General features: G+C 41.0%; 1 protein-coding gene across 1 annotated transcript in view; it reads left to right on the top strand.

The window, feature by feature from the left end:
* MYO5C (myosin VC) overlaps positions 1-19,375 on the top strand; it is a 1,267,761-nt gene that overhangs the window by 929,291 nt on the left and 319,095 nt on the right. The window contains exon 29 of the mRNA XM_078684841.1: positions 18,265-18,445. Within this exon, the coding sequence (XP_078540967.1) occupies positions 18,265-18,445 (181 nt within the window). The remainder of the gene's footprint in view (positions 1-18,264; positions 18,446-19,375) is intronic.

The following is a 19,375-nucleotide window of genomic DNA, read 5'->3' as shown; positions in this document are numbered from 1 at the left end:
TGACACTCCACTCGACACCAGTAAACTCTATGACTTTTTTTGTAAAAGTTACGAGAAATAAAAACCTATGAGTTTCAATTGAAAACATAAAATGTTAAACCTGTTATAGTTAGGAAAACTTTATGTAATTCTTCCTATTCAATCCAAACTTAAATACACAAACATTAGATTTTTTTTATAGGCATATCTTAAATGTATAATTTGCGCACCACCTTTAAGTTAATATAACTTTATTTATTCTTTATGTACAAACAAAAGTTAAAGAACACAAAAATTTTAATTTCTAGATTTATACATATATCTTTAATTTATAATTCTCGCAACACTTTCAAATTATTATACTTCTTGCACCTCCAGACACAGTGTATTTAACTCAGTAGCCACAACTATTAACTATAACACATCACTGTATCATGCACTGTGTTTTCACAAGATTTGATTTGCGATTTCATAACTGTTCTTATAAATATTATTTTACATGGAATAATTGACATAATATAATGTGGTCTAAGCAGTGCTTGCCATTACCCAGACTGCATTATTGTGCTCGGTGCAATCCAGTTATCTGCCCATAATCAGTCACTACCCTTTAACAAAACAAATGCAGAGTATCGCTCTTCCTTTGTAATATACTATCACCGGATCACTGACATAATATCGAATACAAAAATATAGACTTACCAAAATATCGTTGACAAAATATAGAATGCAAAAATATCGAATTCCTATCTACAAACAGGTAAGTACAAAAATATTGAATCAAAAATATCGTTGTAAAAAATGTAGTTAGTCAAAATATCGTTTTTTTTTTTAAATGTCTTAAAAGTAATTTAAAATTAATGAAATATTAAATACTGAAACACTTTAAAATACTTAAATAACCTTAAAATTATTAAATAATTAATTTAAGTTAAAAAACATAAAATGTTATATTTTAATATATATGTATATATTAACGTAATAATAATAAAAAATATACAATATTTTTACTGTAAGATAGCGGGAGGGTAAAATGTACTATTACCACTCCAGTGAGTGCAACAGTAGGGAAAGCGTTGGATAGCGTAGGGGTAAAAAGTACTATTCCCACTCCAGTGAGTGCAACAGTAGGGAAAGCGTTGCATAGCGGAGGGGTAAAAATTACTATTCCCACTCCAGAGAGTGCAACAGTAGGGACAGCGTTGGATAGTGTAGGGTTACAAATTACTAGTCCCACTCCAGAGAGTGCAACAGTAGAGAAAGCGTTGGATAGTGTAGGGGTAAGAAATACTATTCCCACACCAGAGAGTGCAACAGTAGGGAAAGCATTGGATAGCAGGAGGGTAAAAATTACTATTCCCACTCCAGAGAGTGCAACAGTAGGGAAAGTGTTGGATAGCGGAGGGGTAAAAATTACTATTCCCACTCCAGAGAGTGCAACAGTAGGGAAAGCTTTGGATAGCGTAGGGGTAAAAATGACTATTCCCACTCCAGAGAGTGCAACAGTAGGGAAAGTGTTGGATAGCGGAGGGGTAAAAATTACTATTCCCACTCCAGAGAGTGCAAAAGTAGGGAAAGCTTTGGATAGCATAGGGGTAAAAATGACTATTCCCACTCCAGAGAGTGCAACAGTAGGGAAAGTGTTGGATAGCGGAGGGGTAAAAATTACTATTCCCACTCCAGAGAGTGCAACCGTAGGGAAAGCTTTGGATAGCGTAGGGGTAAAAATGACTATTCCCACTCCAGAGAGTGCAACAGTTGGGAAAGTAATGATTTTATATATAGATATATATATATATATATTCATCCAAAGTGCCTCGTGATCTTGAAAGCGCACTCCAAAGGCTGCAGGTTACCAACCTCTTTATTTCACAAACTGGATATCACTTCTGTTACATTATTACGGTATTACGCGTTTCGAAGCTACCTGCTTCTTCTTCATGGAACGTAACTGCTGAAATCGACAAAAGGTTGCAACCATATTTATCCTTAACGCATGCCCTCCCCAATGAGCAGCATGCTGGTAGTTGCAGTCAATTGTTGCCCCTCTGGTGGAGTTCGTATTGCTTCAGCACAATTGATGTTATTTAATTGTTCAAAGCCCTGCAATGGGCTACAGAGATGGTATTCAGCTTGATACTCGGCAGCCAGGCGCTGTAGGTGAAAAGTCCGTTTAACTGTCACCCAGACCCGCTACCTCATTTCCAGCGGGTTGGTAACCTGCAGCCTTTGGCGTGCGCTTTCAAGAACATGAGGCACTTTGGATGAATATTTGACGTGGCGGCCCCGGCCACGGAAAGCGCACCGCCCGCTGGAAATGAGGTAGCGGGTCTGGGTGACAGTTAAACGGACTTTTCACCTACAGCGCCTCGCTGCCGAGTATCAAGCTGAATACCATCTCTGTAGCCCACTGCAGGGCTTTGAACAATTAAATAACAACAATTGTGCTAAAGCAATACGAACTCCACCAGAGGGGCAATAATTGACTGCAACTACCAGCATGCTGCTCACTGGGGAGCGCATGCGTTAAGGATAAATATGGTTGCAGCCTTTCATCGATTTCAGCAGTTACGTCCCATGAAGAAGAAGCAGGTAGCTTCGAAACGCGTCGGACCTTAATAATGTAACAGAAGTGATATCCAGTTTGTGAAATAAAGAGGTTGGTAACCTGCAGCCTTTGGAGTGCGCTTTCAAGATCACGAGGCACTTTGGATGAATATATACATATATATATATATATCTCCAAACACTCCGGGTTCTTCTGAGATCATGCTCCCGTAGTCAGGTGGCGCATAAACACGGCGAACCCCAAGCCGTGAAATTAATTCCACAATTTCAGATAGCTGTATACAGCGAATGCGCACTCGGAGGCAGGTTTGCTAGTAAAGTTTAGTTTATTCCCAAAATAACGCTACACGTTTTGTGGTAAATAAATAATTAATTACCGGTACTATTTTTCATATAATCAATAAAACAGGTAGCTCAATAAATAAGAGTCAGGATTCGAGGTATCTTGAGTCGACAGGCTTTAATCAGGCATAAGGACAGGAACAGGACAGCCTGCAATAGTACGGGATGGCAGCTGCCGGGGAAATGGGAATCGGGGATTGGCATCGGCTATCGGCAACTTTCAGTAACAGTACACAGTATATATATTAAAACAATTGCATTACATTCAATACAGTAGGCGTAGCAGTAGGCGTGACTCGTAGCAGTCGCGAAAGATAAGGGCAAAATGATGTAACAAGAAGGCGTGTACAGGGCGTGTACATAGACATGTGATGTAAACGTAACAGAAGTGTCATAAACGGGGCGGAAACATGGAGGGGGCTACCTGAGCAGCTGGGACCTCTAACCTAGTGGTGCGCGAAAACGGGCAATGACGTGTTACCAGAGAGAGCTGGGGGCTATGACTTCTGTGCTAGAAGAGGAGACTAAAGTCTGGAGTGTCAGAGCGACATGTACCCAAGGCATATCTGGTATCTGGTGTTTAGAGTACATGTTGATAGAATCCAAAAGTTATCAGGGCAAAAGCTAATAGACTCTAAGACTGGTGCATGCATAATTCTACATGTATTGCGTGTGCGAGGAATATTCTATGAATATTAATACAGTATTTCTCTTACATGGAAACAGTAAGGCTAGACCATGACGGAAACTATTGATGCGATTCAGTAGCTTAGGAATGCAGAGAAGGAGGGCCGGACTGATAACTAGAATCATAACATACTCTTGGCAGACTGGGAGGCAGAGCCAGGCCGGGCCGGGCACTGCGAGGCATGAAAGTAAGCTAGGGGTCAGGGATGCAGGTGGGGGCTGTATCGCTCCTCGGAGAGGGTTCAGGAGACAGGAGCTGAATCTGAGTCTGGGCCCTTTTGAGGCCTAGAAACGGGGACAATTCAATGAATTAACGTGCACACTGTAAAATGTGGCAACGTAGGTTTACATAGGCTTAATATTCGTTGCTTTCACAAGGACTGGAAACTGGCATACTAGAGATGGACACAACTTGTAATTGCGTCTTTAATCGATCAGAGGGGAATACATGCATATTGATCATGCACATATAGCATAAGATGGGGAACACGTAGGCACATACAACATGGCAAAATTTACTTTTCCACATTCCCTCCTTGTGCCCTACGTTTCCATCAGGAAACATCAATATTCATAATACCATCTATCATTTCATATAGCATCATTTGCTCGTCTCGAATTGTCTTGGAACGGGACTTAGGACTAGGAATACAAGAGGTAGCGCACATGCCGCAAATCGCAGGGCCACATTGTATACAGAGGCAGCAACTGAATATGATCATTACTGCAATACCCAGGAATGACAGTACTTTCCATCCCCAGGCAGATACAATACTCCAGAGCCAACCGGACCATGTCCAGGTGCCTGGATTCTGGTGCAACTGATGGGCAATTTTATGAAGTCTGGTTATAGCTGAATAAACAGACGGCGCGTTATTAGGAATAAAAATGCAGCAACTAGATCCGATGACTCTACATGCTCCTCCTCTATCGGCCAGTATGACGTCAAGAACGAGACGATTTTGGAGCACGACAAAACGCATAGCAGATTGCTCTTCGGTTAAGTTACCTAGAGCAGAAGTAGTCTCATTCACTACTGCTTCAAGGGTTCTGGTTAACCTACGTATTAACTTACTATTCTGGATAGGTCCTATAAAAAAGAAGAAACCTTTATTAAAGTCTTGATACTGTTCTAGAGTAGTTTCAGTTTGATCGACAATCGGGGACTCGATCTCCCTTCTATGTCTAATGTGTACTAGATGTGTGTTTCTGTGATAATCAGATGGGGCTAGAAAAACTGGTGGCAGTAGGAAGGCAATGTAACATGTTCCATCCCAATGGAGAGGCAGACGAACATATGCGGTCTGACCACAAACAAAATAAGAATGACGTGAGGCTTTGAAAATAGATTTCCCACTGTCACTATACTCGACAGTAGTTGTACAATCACTATGTCCTACATGTGCGGAACCATTCTTTCTGACACATAATTCGCCTTTGACTGGTAGTACTGAAATAGCAGGTAAATCTGGAGTAGTATCTGACTGAACATTCAGGACCATGAAATTCGAAGAATAATTACCTAAATCATATACTTCATTTTCTAGATCTAACCCTGTTCTATGGGAGAGACCTTGCTTGTCTGGAAAACATGTTCTATTCAGAAGGGACATATCAGTTGAGGATGACGTTAAAGTGGACCATGCTCCACACGAACCATTATGTGAAAACGGATAGGGAAAGAGTGGCAGAACTCCCTTCGGTGTCTGGAAAGGGGGGAGTCGACCACATACCCAACAATTAGTGGCATTGCTGGTCTGGTGTGAATAGTGCAACATTCAGATGAATGTGTTATTTCGCATAGCAAGACGATAGGATAACTCGTGAGGAGGCAGATCACTAAATGTGTGCTCTACTGTATCATTAGAAAACATATGTAGATATGAAACTGGAAAACATAAATGTAAAGCATAACTTGTGCAGGTAACCATAAGACTTAACAATAATAGAAAACTTAGAACAAAAATACATATTTTAGAGTTTTGACTAACTCTCTCACTGTGGGGGTCTATCTCATACATGTCAGGAACCTGTCTAACCGTTTCACCCGAGAGGGACTTAGACAATTAAACTGGCTGACTTATTTTACTAGACCGGAGCTTCTGTTTATACTCCTGTTGCGGAGGTTTCTCTAACAGGGGAACTTTGAGTTCAGAGTCAAGTTCAGAGTCTGTTTTTAGGCAGTCTTTCGGAATAAGGCAGTCCTTAGCAAAAGTCTGTTTACGGATTCCATGGAACTTCTTTATGTGGTTCAGGTGGACCCACCCCTTCCTGCCCTCGAGCTTTACGGCGGTCCTTGTTAGTAAGATCATCCGAGGCTCCTTCCAGCGGGGCTCCAGCGGACTTGAACGATCAAAATTTTGGACGAATACGAAGTCACCGGGGACGACTTCATGCGGTTTCACCTCGGTGTTGTCTGGAAATGCGGCGGCAACCTGTGAACGACAAGAGTGTAGGGCAGACATCAAGGAAGCTAGGTAATCTGTCAGCATATTACTGGAAACATCTGTAATACTGCGGGGTCTAGGTGTACCCCACATGTTTGGGGGGCGGCCGAATACGACCTCATACGGGGACAGACCTGATCTGGAATGTGCAACCATCCTCATATAGAACAGAGCAACTGGCAGATCAACTAGCCAGTCTACACCTTTCTCTTTACATACTTTTGCAATGCGCATTTTCAGAGTCTGATTATGTCTCTCTACGAGACCGGCTGCTTCAGGATGGCGTACACAATGGAACTTCCACTGGTACCCTAACAGAAGGGAAACATGTTTCATAAGCTCAGATGAGAATGGCTGGCCGTTATCTGAATACACGACCCTAGGGAGTCCATAGCGGGGAAAGAATTCACGAACCAACTGCCTGGCAGTGGTCGCGGCTGTGTAATCTGGAACTGGATATGCTTCTGTCCACCTGGACAAGGCGCATACAACTACGAGGACATACTTGAAACCTCGACATCGCTCCATCTGAATATAATCCATCTGGAGGACTTCAAAAGGGTGGTCAGGAGGTTGGAATCCACCTTGTTCCACCGGGACACCTTTACCTGGATTGAACTGACAACATATCATACAGGTACGGACTTTCTGCTTGGCTGCAGCTCGTAAATGTTTGTTGAACCAAAGGTTCTGAATACTGTCTAACATAGCTTTTTCTCCTAGATGTGCTGGACTATGTGCGGTATTAATAATAACTTGAACCATAGAGTCGGGGAGAAACCATGTGGCCTTTCCCTTCGTCAACCATCCTTGATCTGTCTGGACCCCTCCTTGTTCGGACCATTTCTTGATTTCTTCGGGAGTAGCATGTAACTGTATGTCTATGACATCTTGTGTAGGGTCCTTAATCGTCATACAAGTAGTCTGATCTTGAGTGAGTGTCTGTGTCGTGTTAACTGGAACGTCTGGAGTCTGAGCTGTAAGCTTGGCTGTTCAATCTGCTAGATCGTTACCTTGGGAAATGATGTCAGTAACTTTCGTATGTGCCTTGCACTTCACGATAGCGATAGCTGTCGGTAAATGTATTGCATCTAACAGAGCTTGAATGAGGAGACCATGCTGAATCTTGGTTCCATGAGAAGTCATGAAACCTCTCTCCTGCCAGAGCACTCCAAAGTCGTGTACGACTCCGAATGCGTAACGTGAATCTGTATATATGTTTACTTTCAGGTCCTTGGCACGTATGCAGGCTTGGGTCAGAGCTACTAGCTCTGCTGCTTGAGCAGACAAGGTGTCAATACGATGTGTTTCTATTACTTCGGTTTCAGTAGTCACTGCATACGCGGCTACTAGTTCTCCTGTACTTGTTCTCATACATGAACCATCCACATAAAGTGTCAGGTCAGGATTAGGTAATGCAATGTCTGTCAGGTCTTGTCTTGGTTTTGTCATAGTGTTAACAACTTCCACACAGTCATGTGTGGCAGGATTTGAAGTAACTGACGGTAACAGTGTAGCAGGATTTAGAATATTGCAGCGTCTGATTTCTATGTGTGGCTGGAACAGTGTCAGTTCATAACCTGTTAAACGTGCAATTGTCAAGTGCTGAGTCTGTGTTCGGTTTAAAAGAACTTCCACGGAGTGTGGAACTTGTACTGTCAGGGAGTGTCCTAACACTATGGAATCACTTTGTCTGATAGCTAGAGCTGTGGCTGCAACTGACTTGAGGCACGCAGGCAGAGCCTGGGCTACTGGATCTAATGTGCTCGAAAAATAAGCACAGGGCTTGTACTGTCCTGCTTGATCTTGTGTGAGAACAGATAATGCAGTACCATCACGTTCTGTGACAAAAAGTGTAAAAGGCTTACTGTAGTTCGGTGTCGCTAGAACAGGTGCTTGGCATAAGGCTTTCTTTAATTCATTGAATACAAGTGTATGTTCCTGGGTCCAAGGGAGGACAGTCGATACGGCTGCCTCCTGTGTCGTTAACTGTATCAGTGGCTTGGCTAGAAATGCATACTGTGGAATCCATTGTCTGCAGTAAGAAGTGAGGCCAATAAAAGCTCGTACCTCCTTCTGTGTCTTGGGCTGTGGAAGACTCGCTATTAACTGGATACGGTCTGGTGCCAACTGCCTACCCCACTTGGACAGTAAGTGTCCTAAGTATACCACTTGCTGGACACAGAATTGTAATTTGGAAGGGGACACCTTGTGCCCCTGCTCGGCCAGAAAATACAGAACTGTAAGTGACGCACGCTCGCAGTCACGTTCAGAACGGGCTGTGATCAGTAGATCATCGACATACTGGAGCAGGGCAGTGTCAGTTGGCATGTGAATATTGTCTAGTTGTCTCTTAAGTGCTTGACTGTAAATACTAGGACTTTCTGTGAAACCTTGAGGAGCTCGTGTGAATTTATAGCTCCTTCCATTTAAACAAAAACCGAAAAGGTACTGGCTGTCTGGATGAATGGGGACACTGAAAAATGCGTTCTTGAGATCGATAACTGTGAAAAATGTAGCTTCAGAATCAATGGCTGTCAATAGGGAAGAAATATCTGGGACTACTGGATACTGAGGAATGATACATTTATTAAGCTCTCGAAGGTCAATCACTAATCGATATACTGGGGGTGCATTTGGATCAGTACGTTTCAAGACTGGAATGATAGGAAAATTACATACATTGGAGTCAGTTTCTACAACCACTCCTTAAGCAATAAGCTCGTCAATAATTTTGGATAAGGCTGCTACAGCCTCAGGTGGCAATCTGTACTGTCTGATTCATGGCAAAACTACACCTTGTTTGAGAGTCACACGATGGGGTGTGATATGCATACAACCTACATCAGTTGGACCTTGCGCCCATAAATGCTGTGGTACATTCAATAATCTTGGATCAAAATCACGTAATACATAGTGACCTTTAAAGTCTCTCAGGAACAATCTGACCCCTTCTGGGGAGCAGCAAATTACCGCTCCTAATTCTTTTAGTGTCTTAATGCCTAACAAATTTTCTGGACATGATTTCGTGAGTAACAAATCAGTAGTTCGGGACAATGGACCAACTTCTAGAGTAACTGGTTTCAAAATTTCATTAACAATCGGCTTTCCTGAAAATCCAAGGGAAACATTTTTAGAGCCTGAGAGCGGAGCCCCTGGAACCTCGTCATGACTGATAGTAGTCCTACTTGCCCCTGTATCAATCAAAAACTTTCTGTCTTTCCCTAATACTTGACTGTGTACATAGGGACCCTCTTGATCTACAGGTATCTCGATGAGAGGCAAGCCTACCTCCCTCTCTAGGCTGTTTCATGGATAAGGCTGATAATCTGGATACTCTGTCTGAGCATACTGGTACATTTGCTGTGTAACATGCTGTGTTGCAGCAATAGGCTGCGGTGCTGGAACTGTCTGTTGTGCATTCTGTGGTGGCTGAGAAGTCTGTGAAACTTGTTCATGTCTAGGCGGACGTGGTCTTTCTTTAGTCTTACCAGTAGCTATGTTGTGTTTCAGAACTGCACACTCGTTTATAAAATGACCTGGCTGTTTACAATAATTGCATGTCCCTTTAACGGGAGCTGCAGGATGACTGGCTTGATTCGGACCCCTCTTCTGACTGTCTTGTGGAACAGATTGTGCAACTAATACTTTCATTTTTGTGTCTTTCATACGTCTCCTTTCGTGTTCTTGCTCTTCCCTGATTCTATTCTGGTGATACTGGAGCATCTGTAACATTTGTGACGGAGTATTAGCTTGCCAACTACTTTCGACTTTCAATACTCGATTTTTAACTTGTGGACTTGAATTCTCGACTAGTTTGGTAACAAAAAGATGAGGGTACGATTCACTACTTGTTTTCAGACCACTGTTAATAATAAAACATTTTTCAAATCTAGAATAAAAATCACTAGTGTCTTCATCCTGTTTCTGTTTACAAGCTGAGATTGCATCCCAATCTTCCTTTTTCGTGGCTAGTAACCTTGGCAAAACCTGTATCAATAACTCGGGCAATTCTTTAACTTTACCCCCAAGACCGGTACCTGGTACTCGTGATTTATCTTCAGCTTCTAAAGCTGTCCAATCTATCTTTTTCTCTCCCACCTCCCATTCTTTTTCCTTGAGTTTTTCATATACCCCTGCGGGCAACAGGACCTTTAACATTTTAATGATATCAGGATAAGTGTATTCTCCCATACGGAGCATGTCTTTTAATTCTCGATGGAACCCTGCTGGATCTTTGTCGTGACAGGGAATTAACTTTTTCATCTCTAAGAGTTCCATCTTTGTGATAGGGGTGTAGACAAATACTCGTTCTAGTTCACCACCCGCTGTCCTAACTGGGTGTACTTCTCGTAACGGATGCTGTCTATCTATGTAAAATTATTTACTTTCTGGAGGTGAGACATGAACAAAATGCGGATTCAAAAACGTTCGATATTTGTGGCGCTGTTCTAGAATGATACTAATTAAATCGGTACCTAGACCTCTCCATCTATACTGGAGTAACTCGTTCAGAACATCATGTAACGGACCTGGATCAGAATGCTGTCCCTCATACAGTGTAATGAGGTGCTGGATCATATACATACCCACCAGTCGCTGCTCGGCTGGGGGCAGTTTCAGAAACATTTGTGCCACTATTTCGTCTGGAAAAGTGGTAGAATCAGTAGTCCATCGGACTGCTGATCGGGCTAGTTCTTGTTCATGCATGGTACTAAGTTCACTATAACCGATTCGCGATTTCAGAATATGATCGGTAGCTTGAAATACTTGTTCAAGAGAACCTTGTTCTGGTGCTGGAGGAGGGAAAACTTTCTTGTGATCTAGGCATGAATGTCGGTCGGGAAGTCTAGTTCTACCTACATACGCTATTCTGGAGGGATTCTCGTCGTCTACCTCTTCAGTAGAAGAGTTGTCTTCTTTCTCGGTTGCTTGTGCTGCTTCTCGTTTCTCGTGTATCTTTATTATTTCCTTACGGATTTTCTTGTACATACTCTCTATACAGTTCTGTGTCTTGTGTCTTCCCTCGGCTATATGGTCACTCCACCTGGTCAGGACTTTCATTTCTTCCGGATCTTTATCCGGATAATCTTGTTCCCTTATTAAACAATTAATTAGAAACTTTAAAAGCATGAGTTGAATCTCGACTTTCCTTTGAACCATGGCATCGCCAATACTTCCTGGATCTACTCCTGTACGGATGAAACAATATATTCTGTCTAGATAACCTTTCATATTCGGTAGGGTGTCCAAATATTCGGTCACCCGTCTTACACGTAATGAATACAGGACCATATCATCATCGCCAGGGGCCGGATCATAACGGCATTCGGTAAGTGCTCGCTTGATATCTGCGACTGACTGAAGTTTGGGCGAACGCTGTAACGCTCGTGCATGTAGCTCGAGTAATGTTACACGTCTGTGTTGAGGCGGGGTTCCAGGAGGACTTCCCCCCGTGGCCCCTAGACTAGAATCGTCGACGGGTATTGTACGTGCTGGGAGAGTGACTGATGTAGCGGGTACATGTACTGTAGGCTGGACCGGGGGTACCGTAACAGGTGCTGTAACGGGTGCCCCGTTGGCTGGAGGAACAGGAATTACATTATTTACGGGAGCTGGCGGAACAGGATTTGCATATGCTGGGACTGTGTCGTCCAAATAGGACGAGAGAAAAATATCAGCTGCGGTCGGTTTGTGACGTAACTTAATCGGAACTAATGGCGGCGGAAAATTACATGGTGCTTCCGGGGTTGCTCTCGGCAAGCCCTCGGCCAGAAGAGGATACATACCCTTAATAAGGGCATTTCTCTGTCTGTCTGACTGTTCGGCTTTAACTCGTTCACCTACTTTGATTAATTCCCTTTCTTGGGCTCTTTCCGAGGATTCTCTACTTAATTCTGTTTTTCTGATTTCTTTTTCGGTTCTTCTATGAGATTCTTTGCGCCATAACTCGATGGCATCTTTCTGGGACTGTCTGGATTTCTTTTTCCATAATGCTTCTTCTATTCGCATGATGCACTCGGCATCCCATGTACCTGATACGGGCCATCTATATTTCTCCTCTAATTCCTTGGTGTACTCCACCCATAAGTCTAGATATAATATGGCACTTAAGCCATGCTTATGATACATAAAATGACCTGGACTGTCCCTAGGCGGGACAGGAACTGCTTCCTCTAATAACCCTTTTCTGGTTTTTAACTGACGTAACTTCGAGAATAGAGGCATAGTTTAGGCTGGAGTCTGGACACAATACAATACACGATAAATACAATAATAACTGGGAAAACAAATCACTCATACCACGACATTGAAAACACATGGAATAACATTTAAAATAACAGTTCGGACAGAATATTACCTGATATACTGAGAACAGAACACATGAATTTCTCGAGAACGGAACTTACTAGAATTACTAGATGCACTGCTAAAACAGCACGAAACTTACCGGTCCCATAAAGAGACTCGTCAGGACCCGCGTCCACCTAGGTGAACACTTCGTGTTGGATCTGTGTACCCAAACCCACGGACCAGAGACAAATTAATTGACCCTGTCTAGATACTACCCCAGCAACGGTGCTCACCGGGCAGCAAGAACGGAAGGCCTCGGACTGGACTGGACTGCTACGACGACGGACTACGAACTTCGGACTTCAGTTACAGGTGGGCCTCCGGATACCTCGGACCTTGGACTCTCGGCTTGGGCTCTGGTCGGGACTCGCCGCGTTCCTCACCGCCTCGTCTGGATGCTGGACCGCAACCTCCGTCTCCTCCGTGGGCCTGAGGGATACTTGAAGCAGAAATATCTGCACGTGCACGGTATGGTTCCGTCACGGCTGCAGAGGATCAGGGGGCCTGCGTGGCTTCGCCGGCGCGTGGGGAAAGGGCAAGTCCCTATTCGGGCGCCATTATGTGGTAAATAAATAATTAATTACCGGTGCTATTTTTCATATAATCAATAAAACAGGTAGCTCAATAAATAAGAGTCAGGATTCGAGGTATCTTGAGTCGACAGGCTTTAATCAGGCATAAGGACAGGAACAGGACAGCCTGCAATAGTACGGGATGGCAGCTGCCGGGGAAATGGGAATCGGGGATTGGCATCGGCTATCGGCAACTTTCAGTAACAGTACACAGTATATATATTAAAACAATTGCATTACATTCAATACAGTAGGCGTAGCAGTAGGCGTGACTCGTAGCAGTCGCGAAAGATAAGGGCAAAATGATGTAACAAGAAGGCGTGTACAGGGCGTGTACATAGACATGTGATGTAAACGTAACAGAAGTGTCATAAACGGGGCGGAAACATGGAGGGGGCTACCTGAGCAGCTGGGATCTCTAACCTAGTGGTGCGCGAAAACGGGCAATGACGTGTTACCAGAGAGAGCTGCGGGCTATGACTTCTGTGCTAGAAGAGGAGACTAAAGTCTGGAGTGTCAGAGCGACATGTACCCAAGGCATATCTGGTATCTGGTGTTTAGAGTACATGTTGATAGAATCCAAAAGTTATCAGGGCAAAAGCTAATAGACTCTAAGACTGGTGCATGCATAATTCTACATGTATTGCGTGTGCGAGGAATATTCTATGAATATTAATACAGTATTTCTCTTACATGGAAACAGTAAGGCTAGACCATGACGGAAACTATTGATGCGATTCAGTAGCTTAGGAATGCAGAGAAGGAGGGCCGGACTGATAACTAGAATCATAACATACTCTTGGCAGACTGGGAGGCAGAGCCAGGCCGGGCCGGGCACTGCGAGGCATGAAAGTAAGCTAGGGGTCAGGGATGCAGGTGGGGGCTGTATCGCTCCTCGGAGAGGGTTCAGGAGACAGGAGCTGAATCTGAGTCTGGGCCCTTTTGAGGCCTAGAAACGGGGACAATTCAATGAATTAACGTGCACACTGTAAAATGTGGCAACGTAGGTTTACATAGGCTTAATATTCGTTGCTTTCACAAGGACTGGAAACTGGCATACTAGAGATGGACACAACTTGTAATTGCGTCTTTAATCGATCAGAGGGGAATACATGCATATTGATCATGCACATATAGCATAAGATGGGGAACACGTAGGCACATACAACATGGCAAAATTTACTTTTCCACAGTTTCGACACTAACTTGTGTCTTGATCAAGACACAAGTTAGTGTTGAAACGCGTAGCGTTCTTTTGGGAATAAACTAAACTTTACTATCAAACCTGCCTCCGAGTGCGCATTTGCTGTATACAGCAATCTGAAATTGTGATATATAAAACCTGAAACTTATGGCATGGAGAAGCGCCAAATTAATTTCAAACGATAAGTACAACTTCATGAAGAAAGATTTCCCGGTAATACCAACATTTTATCTAATACCCAAGATACATAAAGATTTGAATAAACCACCTGGGCATCCGATTATATCGGCGATCAATAGTTCAACAGAGAACATTTCAAAATATATTGATTTTTTCCTCCAGGAATGGGTAAAAGGTCTTTCATCTTTTGTTCAGGACACTTCTGATTTTATCAGAAAAGTTAATAATGTTGTTTGGAGCACTGACTGTTTACTGATAACTCTAGATGTATCTTCCCTTTACACATCAATCAAACATGCTGATGGTATGAAGGCGGTGGAATTTTATTTAAACAAGAGGCCAATGAACTTTTCCTCACACAACAGAATGTTACTATCTATGATCCAAGTATGCCCTGAACAAAACTATTTCCTCTTTAATAGTCAGATTTACCAACAGGTTAGAGGGGTAGCTATGGGGTCTTGTTTCTCCCCGAGTCTAGCATGTCTTCACATGGGACTCTGGGAGGAACAGACCATTGGAATCCTTCATGGGGCAACAATGCAAAAACATGTACCACTTTACCTGAGATATATTGATGATATATTCATGGTTTGGCGAGGGACATCTTTGGAAGCCAGTGACTTTGTGGAGGAATTAAACAATAATGGTTTAAATTTAAGATTTACTTCACATATTGACGCCAGGTCGGTGTTCTTTTTGGACACTGAGGTATATGTCACAGAGGCAGGCCTAGACACCAGGTTACATAGAAAGCCCACGGCAGGAAACACGGTTCTGCATGCTTCCAGTCAGCACCCCCATCACCTTATCAGCAGTATCCCCTTTGGGGAGATGCTGCGGATTAGGCGCATCTGTAGTAGTGACCTTGACTGCCAGAAGGCGCAGGAGGAGAGTAAGGCACGCTTCATGTCCCGTGGGTACTCTGCAAAGACTATTCAGCGGGCAATCAACAGATCACTTTCAGTAACAAGGGAAGAAACTTTGGCAATTAAGATCAAACCAAAGTTTCCACCAGTGGATGATACAAAAATTAGACCTAGGGTTATCACCACATATAGTAAACAACACAAGGAAATTCGGCGGATTTTCTATAAGAACTGGAATTTAATAACGGGGGACCCTGTTATTTAAAAATATATCACTAATAAACCAGATATAACATATAGAAAATCCTTATCTATGTCAGATAAACTAGTGAGCAATTTACTAGAGAAACCGATTTCCGCTACTTGGGGTGCCCTTAGTGGAGGCTTCAAAAAATGCTCTGTCTGCAAGGCTTGCAGACATGGTTGTAATAAAACCCAGTACACAGTGCCTTTTAGAAGTAACCCTGTACAAATCAAAAAACGCTTGTCATGTAGGACTGAATTCGCAGTCTATGTGCTGCAGTGTCCCTGTGAACTCAGGTATGTGGGTAGCACCCGCTTGCCTGTTCAGAAACGGATACTGCAGCACATAAGGGCCATCGTGGGAAAAGATCAAGCGTACCCGGTGGCCCGCCATTTTGAGACCCGACACAACAGTGACCCCTCAGTTCTGCAGTACTATGCTATTGATTGGGTCATGCCACTCAAAAGAGGAGGATATCGTGATGCTAAGCTCTGTCCATTAGAAACTAGATATATTATCAAATTGGACTGTAAGACCCCGCGAGGTCTTAACGCGAGTGAAGATTTGTATACTTGTTTGTAGTACCATCACACCAAGGGTATCAACTTATGACTATCATTAATCACGTATACAAAATATATCTAGTCTCCATTTTGCACAATGCAGCAAAATCTGAATGCATAATGAATTGAACAAAGACATCTATAAGTGTTTTGGGAATTGGTGTGGATATTAAGATTAACAACTAAATACCTCCCTTCATATCCTTCCTATGGCTATAAAAAAAGTTTTTAAGATGTATATCACACATTTTTGCACTATTTAAGCACTTTATTGGTAGGATTAACAATGAGGATTTGCACTTGTTGAACATGAGCGTATACTACTTTGATAGTATTGGGACGTCAACTATACCCTGTTATGATATTGTGATTTTCCAATTGGTCTTTTTTGTTAACAATTAGATGGTTTTAATGATAATATTTATTAAGGCTTTTTATAGAATTGTATACACATTATGAATTTGGCGTATATTAATTGTGGTTTGATGGGTTAGCTCAAGAAACAATCTCTTTTGTAGAACATGTAATGTTATAACAAATAAGACATTATGTCTTTTATATTTTTTTATAAAATTGCAAATGTTTACACAATGCATTTTTGCACATATACTATGTTCATCAAGTAACTATTGTTGAAGATTGGAGCTACCTTTACAAGATGTTAAACCATTTTTGCGTATTTTGCACTGCATATATGTTGCACAAACCAAATTTCCAATTGGGACACTTGGCACTGAGCCATTTATGCATAATATAAAAGTAAGTCGGTAAACATACTGGCCAACATGGGGTTAAATGAGGGAAGGCCACAAACAACTAGCGCCACCCCTCTCTCAACATGCTCAATAAGTACCCTCATCACTTTCAAGCAATGTATCATGTGATCAAGCCTCTGGCTAGAGGCGAAACGCGTCATGCGGGCTTGCTGGGTGCTATTCTGCTTTATGGAATAAATCACTGAATTTGCACGAAATCTGGGTCTGACTTATCTGTTTTTTTCAGTACTGGAAGTGTGACTGAGATGCAGCAGCGTCAAACGGAGTGCAAGCAATATATATATATATATATATATATATATATATATATATAAATTAAATATCAATACCAATAAAACATTAATTAACATTAATTACCGATTTAATATTGTATAATAATTAATTAATTAGAAATACAAATAATTATTAGTTATTAATAATTAATTACATATTCATAATTAACTAACACATTTTCAATAACAAAAAATAATTAATACAAATTAATACCAAGTAATAATTAACAGTAAATTATTTATCAATACACAAAAGTATTTTTAATATGTAATTAATTACAACTACATAACTTCACACCCAATTCCCCTATAAACCCACAACCCACTACAGAAAATAAATTAATAAAATAATCATAATTATCAAATAATTAATTAAGAAAGATTAATTACCATTTAATAAAAATTAATTAACAATTTAAAATTAATTAACAATAAATTAAAAATCAATACCAGTAAATAAAAATACATTATTTACTTAATTACAATTAAATTACTTCCCACCCTATTCCCCTATAAACCCACAACCCGCCACGGAAAATAAATTAATAAAATTAACATAATTATCAATTAATCAATTAATAAAAATGAATTACCAATTAATAACAATTATTTACGAATTAAAAATTAACAATAAATTCAAAATGAATACCAATAAATAAATAAAAATATTTAATTAATTACAAATAAATTACTTCCTACCCTATTCCCCTAAAAACCCACAACCCGCTACAGAACTAAAAAGCAAAATAAAATAAAAAATAGTTAAAAATTAAAAAATATATATTTAATTTAATATATTTAAATTACTTCCAACCCTATTCCCCTATAAACCCACAACCCGCTACAGAATCAAATTACGCAAAAATTAAATACCATAAAATTAATTACTTAAAACTAATTAAACATACATTACAAAAATAATATACACTTTTCACACGTATACGAACATACAAAACACTTTAAAAAATGTGATATTATTAAACATTCAATATATTTTATTGCATATATTATATACTTCGATATTTTAAACTTCTATATTTTGACAATCAATATTATATTACTTACCTTCAATTCGATATTTTTAACCACTATATTGTGTCCATTTGAAATTTTTTCCATTCTATATTTTTACTTCGATATTATGTCTAGTTACCACTATCACCATGCATTTAGACACTCCCAGATTAATTTTACCTTTTTTTTGCAGAGTATTGGAAAGTCATTTCCAGTCACAGAAAGAGAACTATGAAAAGGAAATCGAAGTTCTGAATTTTAAAGTTGAACATCTTAGCCAAGAGACCAGCCATCTACAGAAGCTGTTCAGAGAAAAAAATGACATGAATGATAGTATTAGACTCGAAGTCACAAGGCTGGCATCGGAAAACATGGTAACTATTTGTAGCACAAGGTTTCAAGAAAATGGATTCATGTGTTGACAACATTGTCTAGTTGACATGTATATTGTACATATTTAGTTTTAGATGCATTTTTGTTATTGCCTTATACTGTATTCACAATGACCATCTCCATATTGTTCCGTAGTTCATGCAAAATGCTTTCATTGGCATATGTTCATGTTTAATAGTGAAGCAGTTGTAAAAAAACACATGGCAAAATATTTTAAGGGATTGTGCTCCATCCTCTTTGTTAGGTACTGTGGTGAATAACCCATTGTTGTTTTTTTGCTTGTTCTGTGATTTGTTTTATGTATTTTTATTTTAGGTTTTGTTGTTGTTAGTTTTAACTCTTTGTCTAGTAGCCCTGGCTCCTTCCACACGTCTCAAGCATGTGTTTATACACAGCCTTTCCTTATAAGCACGTTTAGAGTCCTTAGTTTTCATAAATGCCAAAATGTATGTAAGGGAAAGAATTGAGGGGTGTTATTTCGTATCTCCCATTTAGTTTTTCCTAATACCTATAGTGCTGTAACAAATATGTAGGGAACTGGGCTTTTGTTGAACGCGCTAACGAGACTTCAGTAACAGTCCTCCTTCCCTAAAACAAGGCAAAGTCTAATTGTGCTCCAATTGGCTAAGGACTTTAGCATCCCTTGAAGTCCCAAGTAAATGGTACTCCAGATACTTAGAGCACAGGGTCTCTAAGGGCTGCAGCATATCTTATGCCACCCTAAGGACCTACATGCAAATTCCACACAGACTGTCATTGCAGGCTGGTTGACATGGTGCAAACCATGAGTGAAAACCCGGCATGACACAGTCCTGTGTGCCATGCCAAAGTCATTGCATCTTATATTTGTAAGTCACATCTACAGCATGCCTTTGAACCATGAGGCAGGGTGCATTATATGTTGGACACTG

The sequence above is a fragment of the Lissotriton helveticus genome, chromosome 3_2 (assembly GCF_964261635.1).
Source record: "Lissotriton helveticus chromosome 3_2, aLisHel1.1, whole genome shotgun sequence".
NCBI classification, from domain to species: domain Eukaryota; kingdom Metazoa; phylum Chordata; class Amphibia; order Caudata; family Salamandridae; genus Lissotriton; species Lissotriton helveticus.
This window is presented reverse-complemented; position numbering and strand designations above follow the sequence as displayed.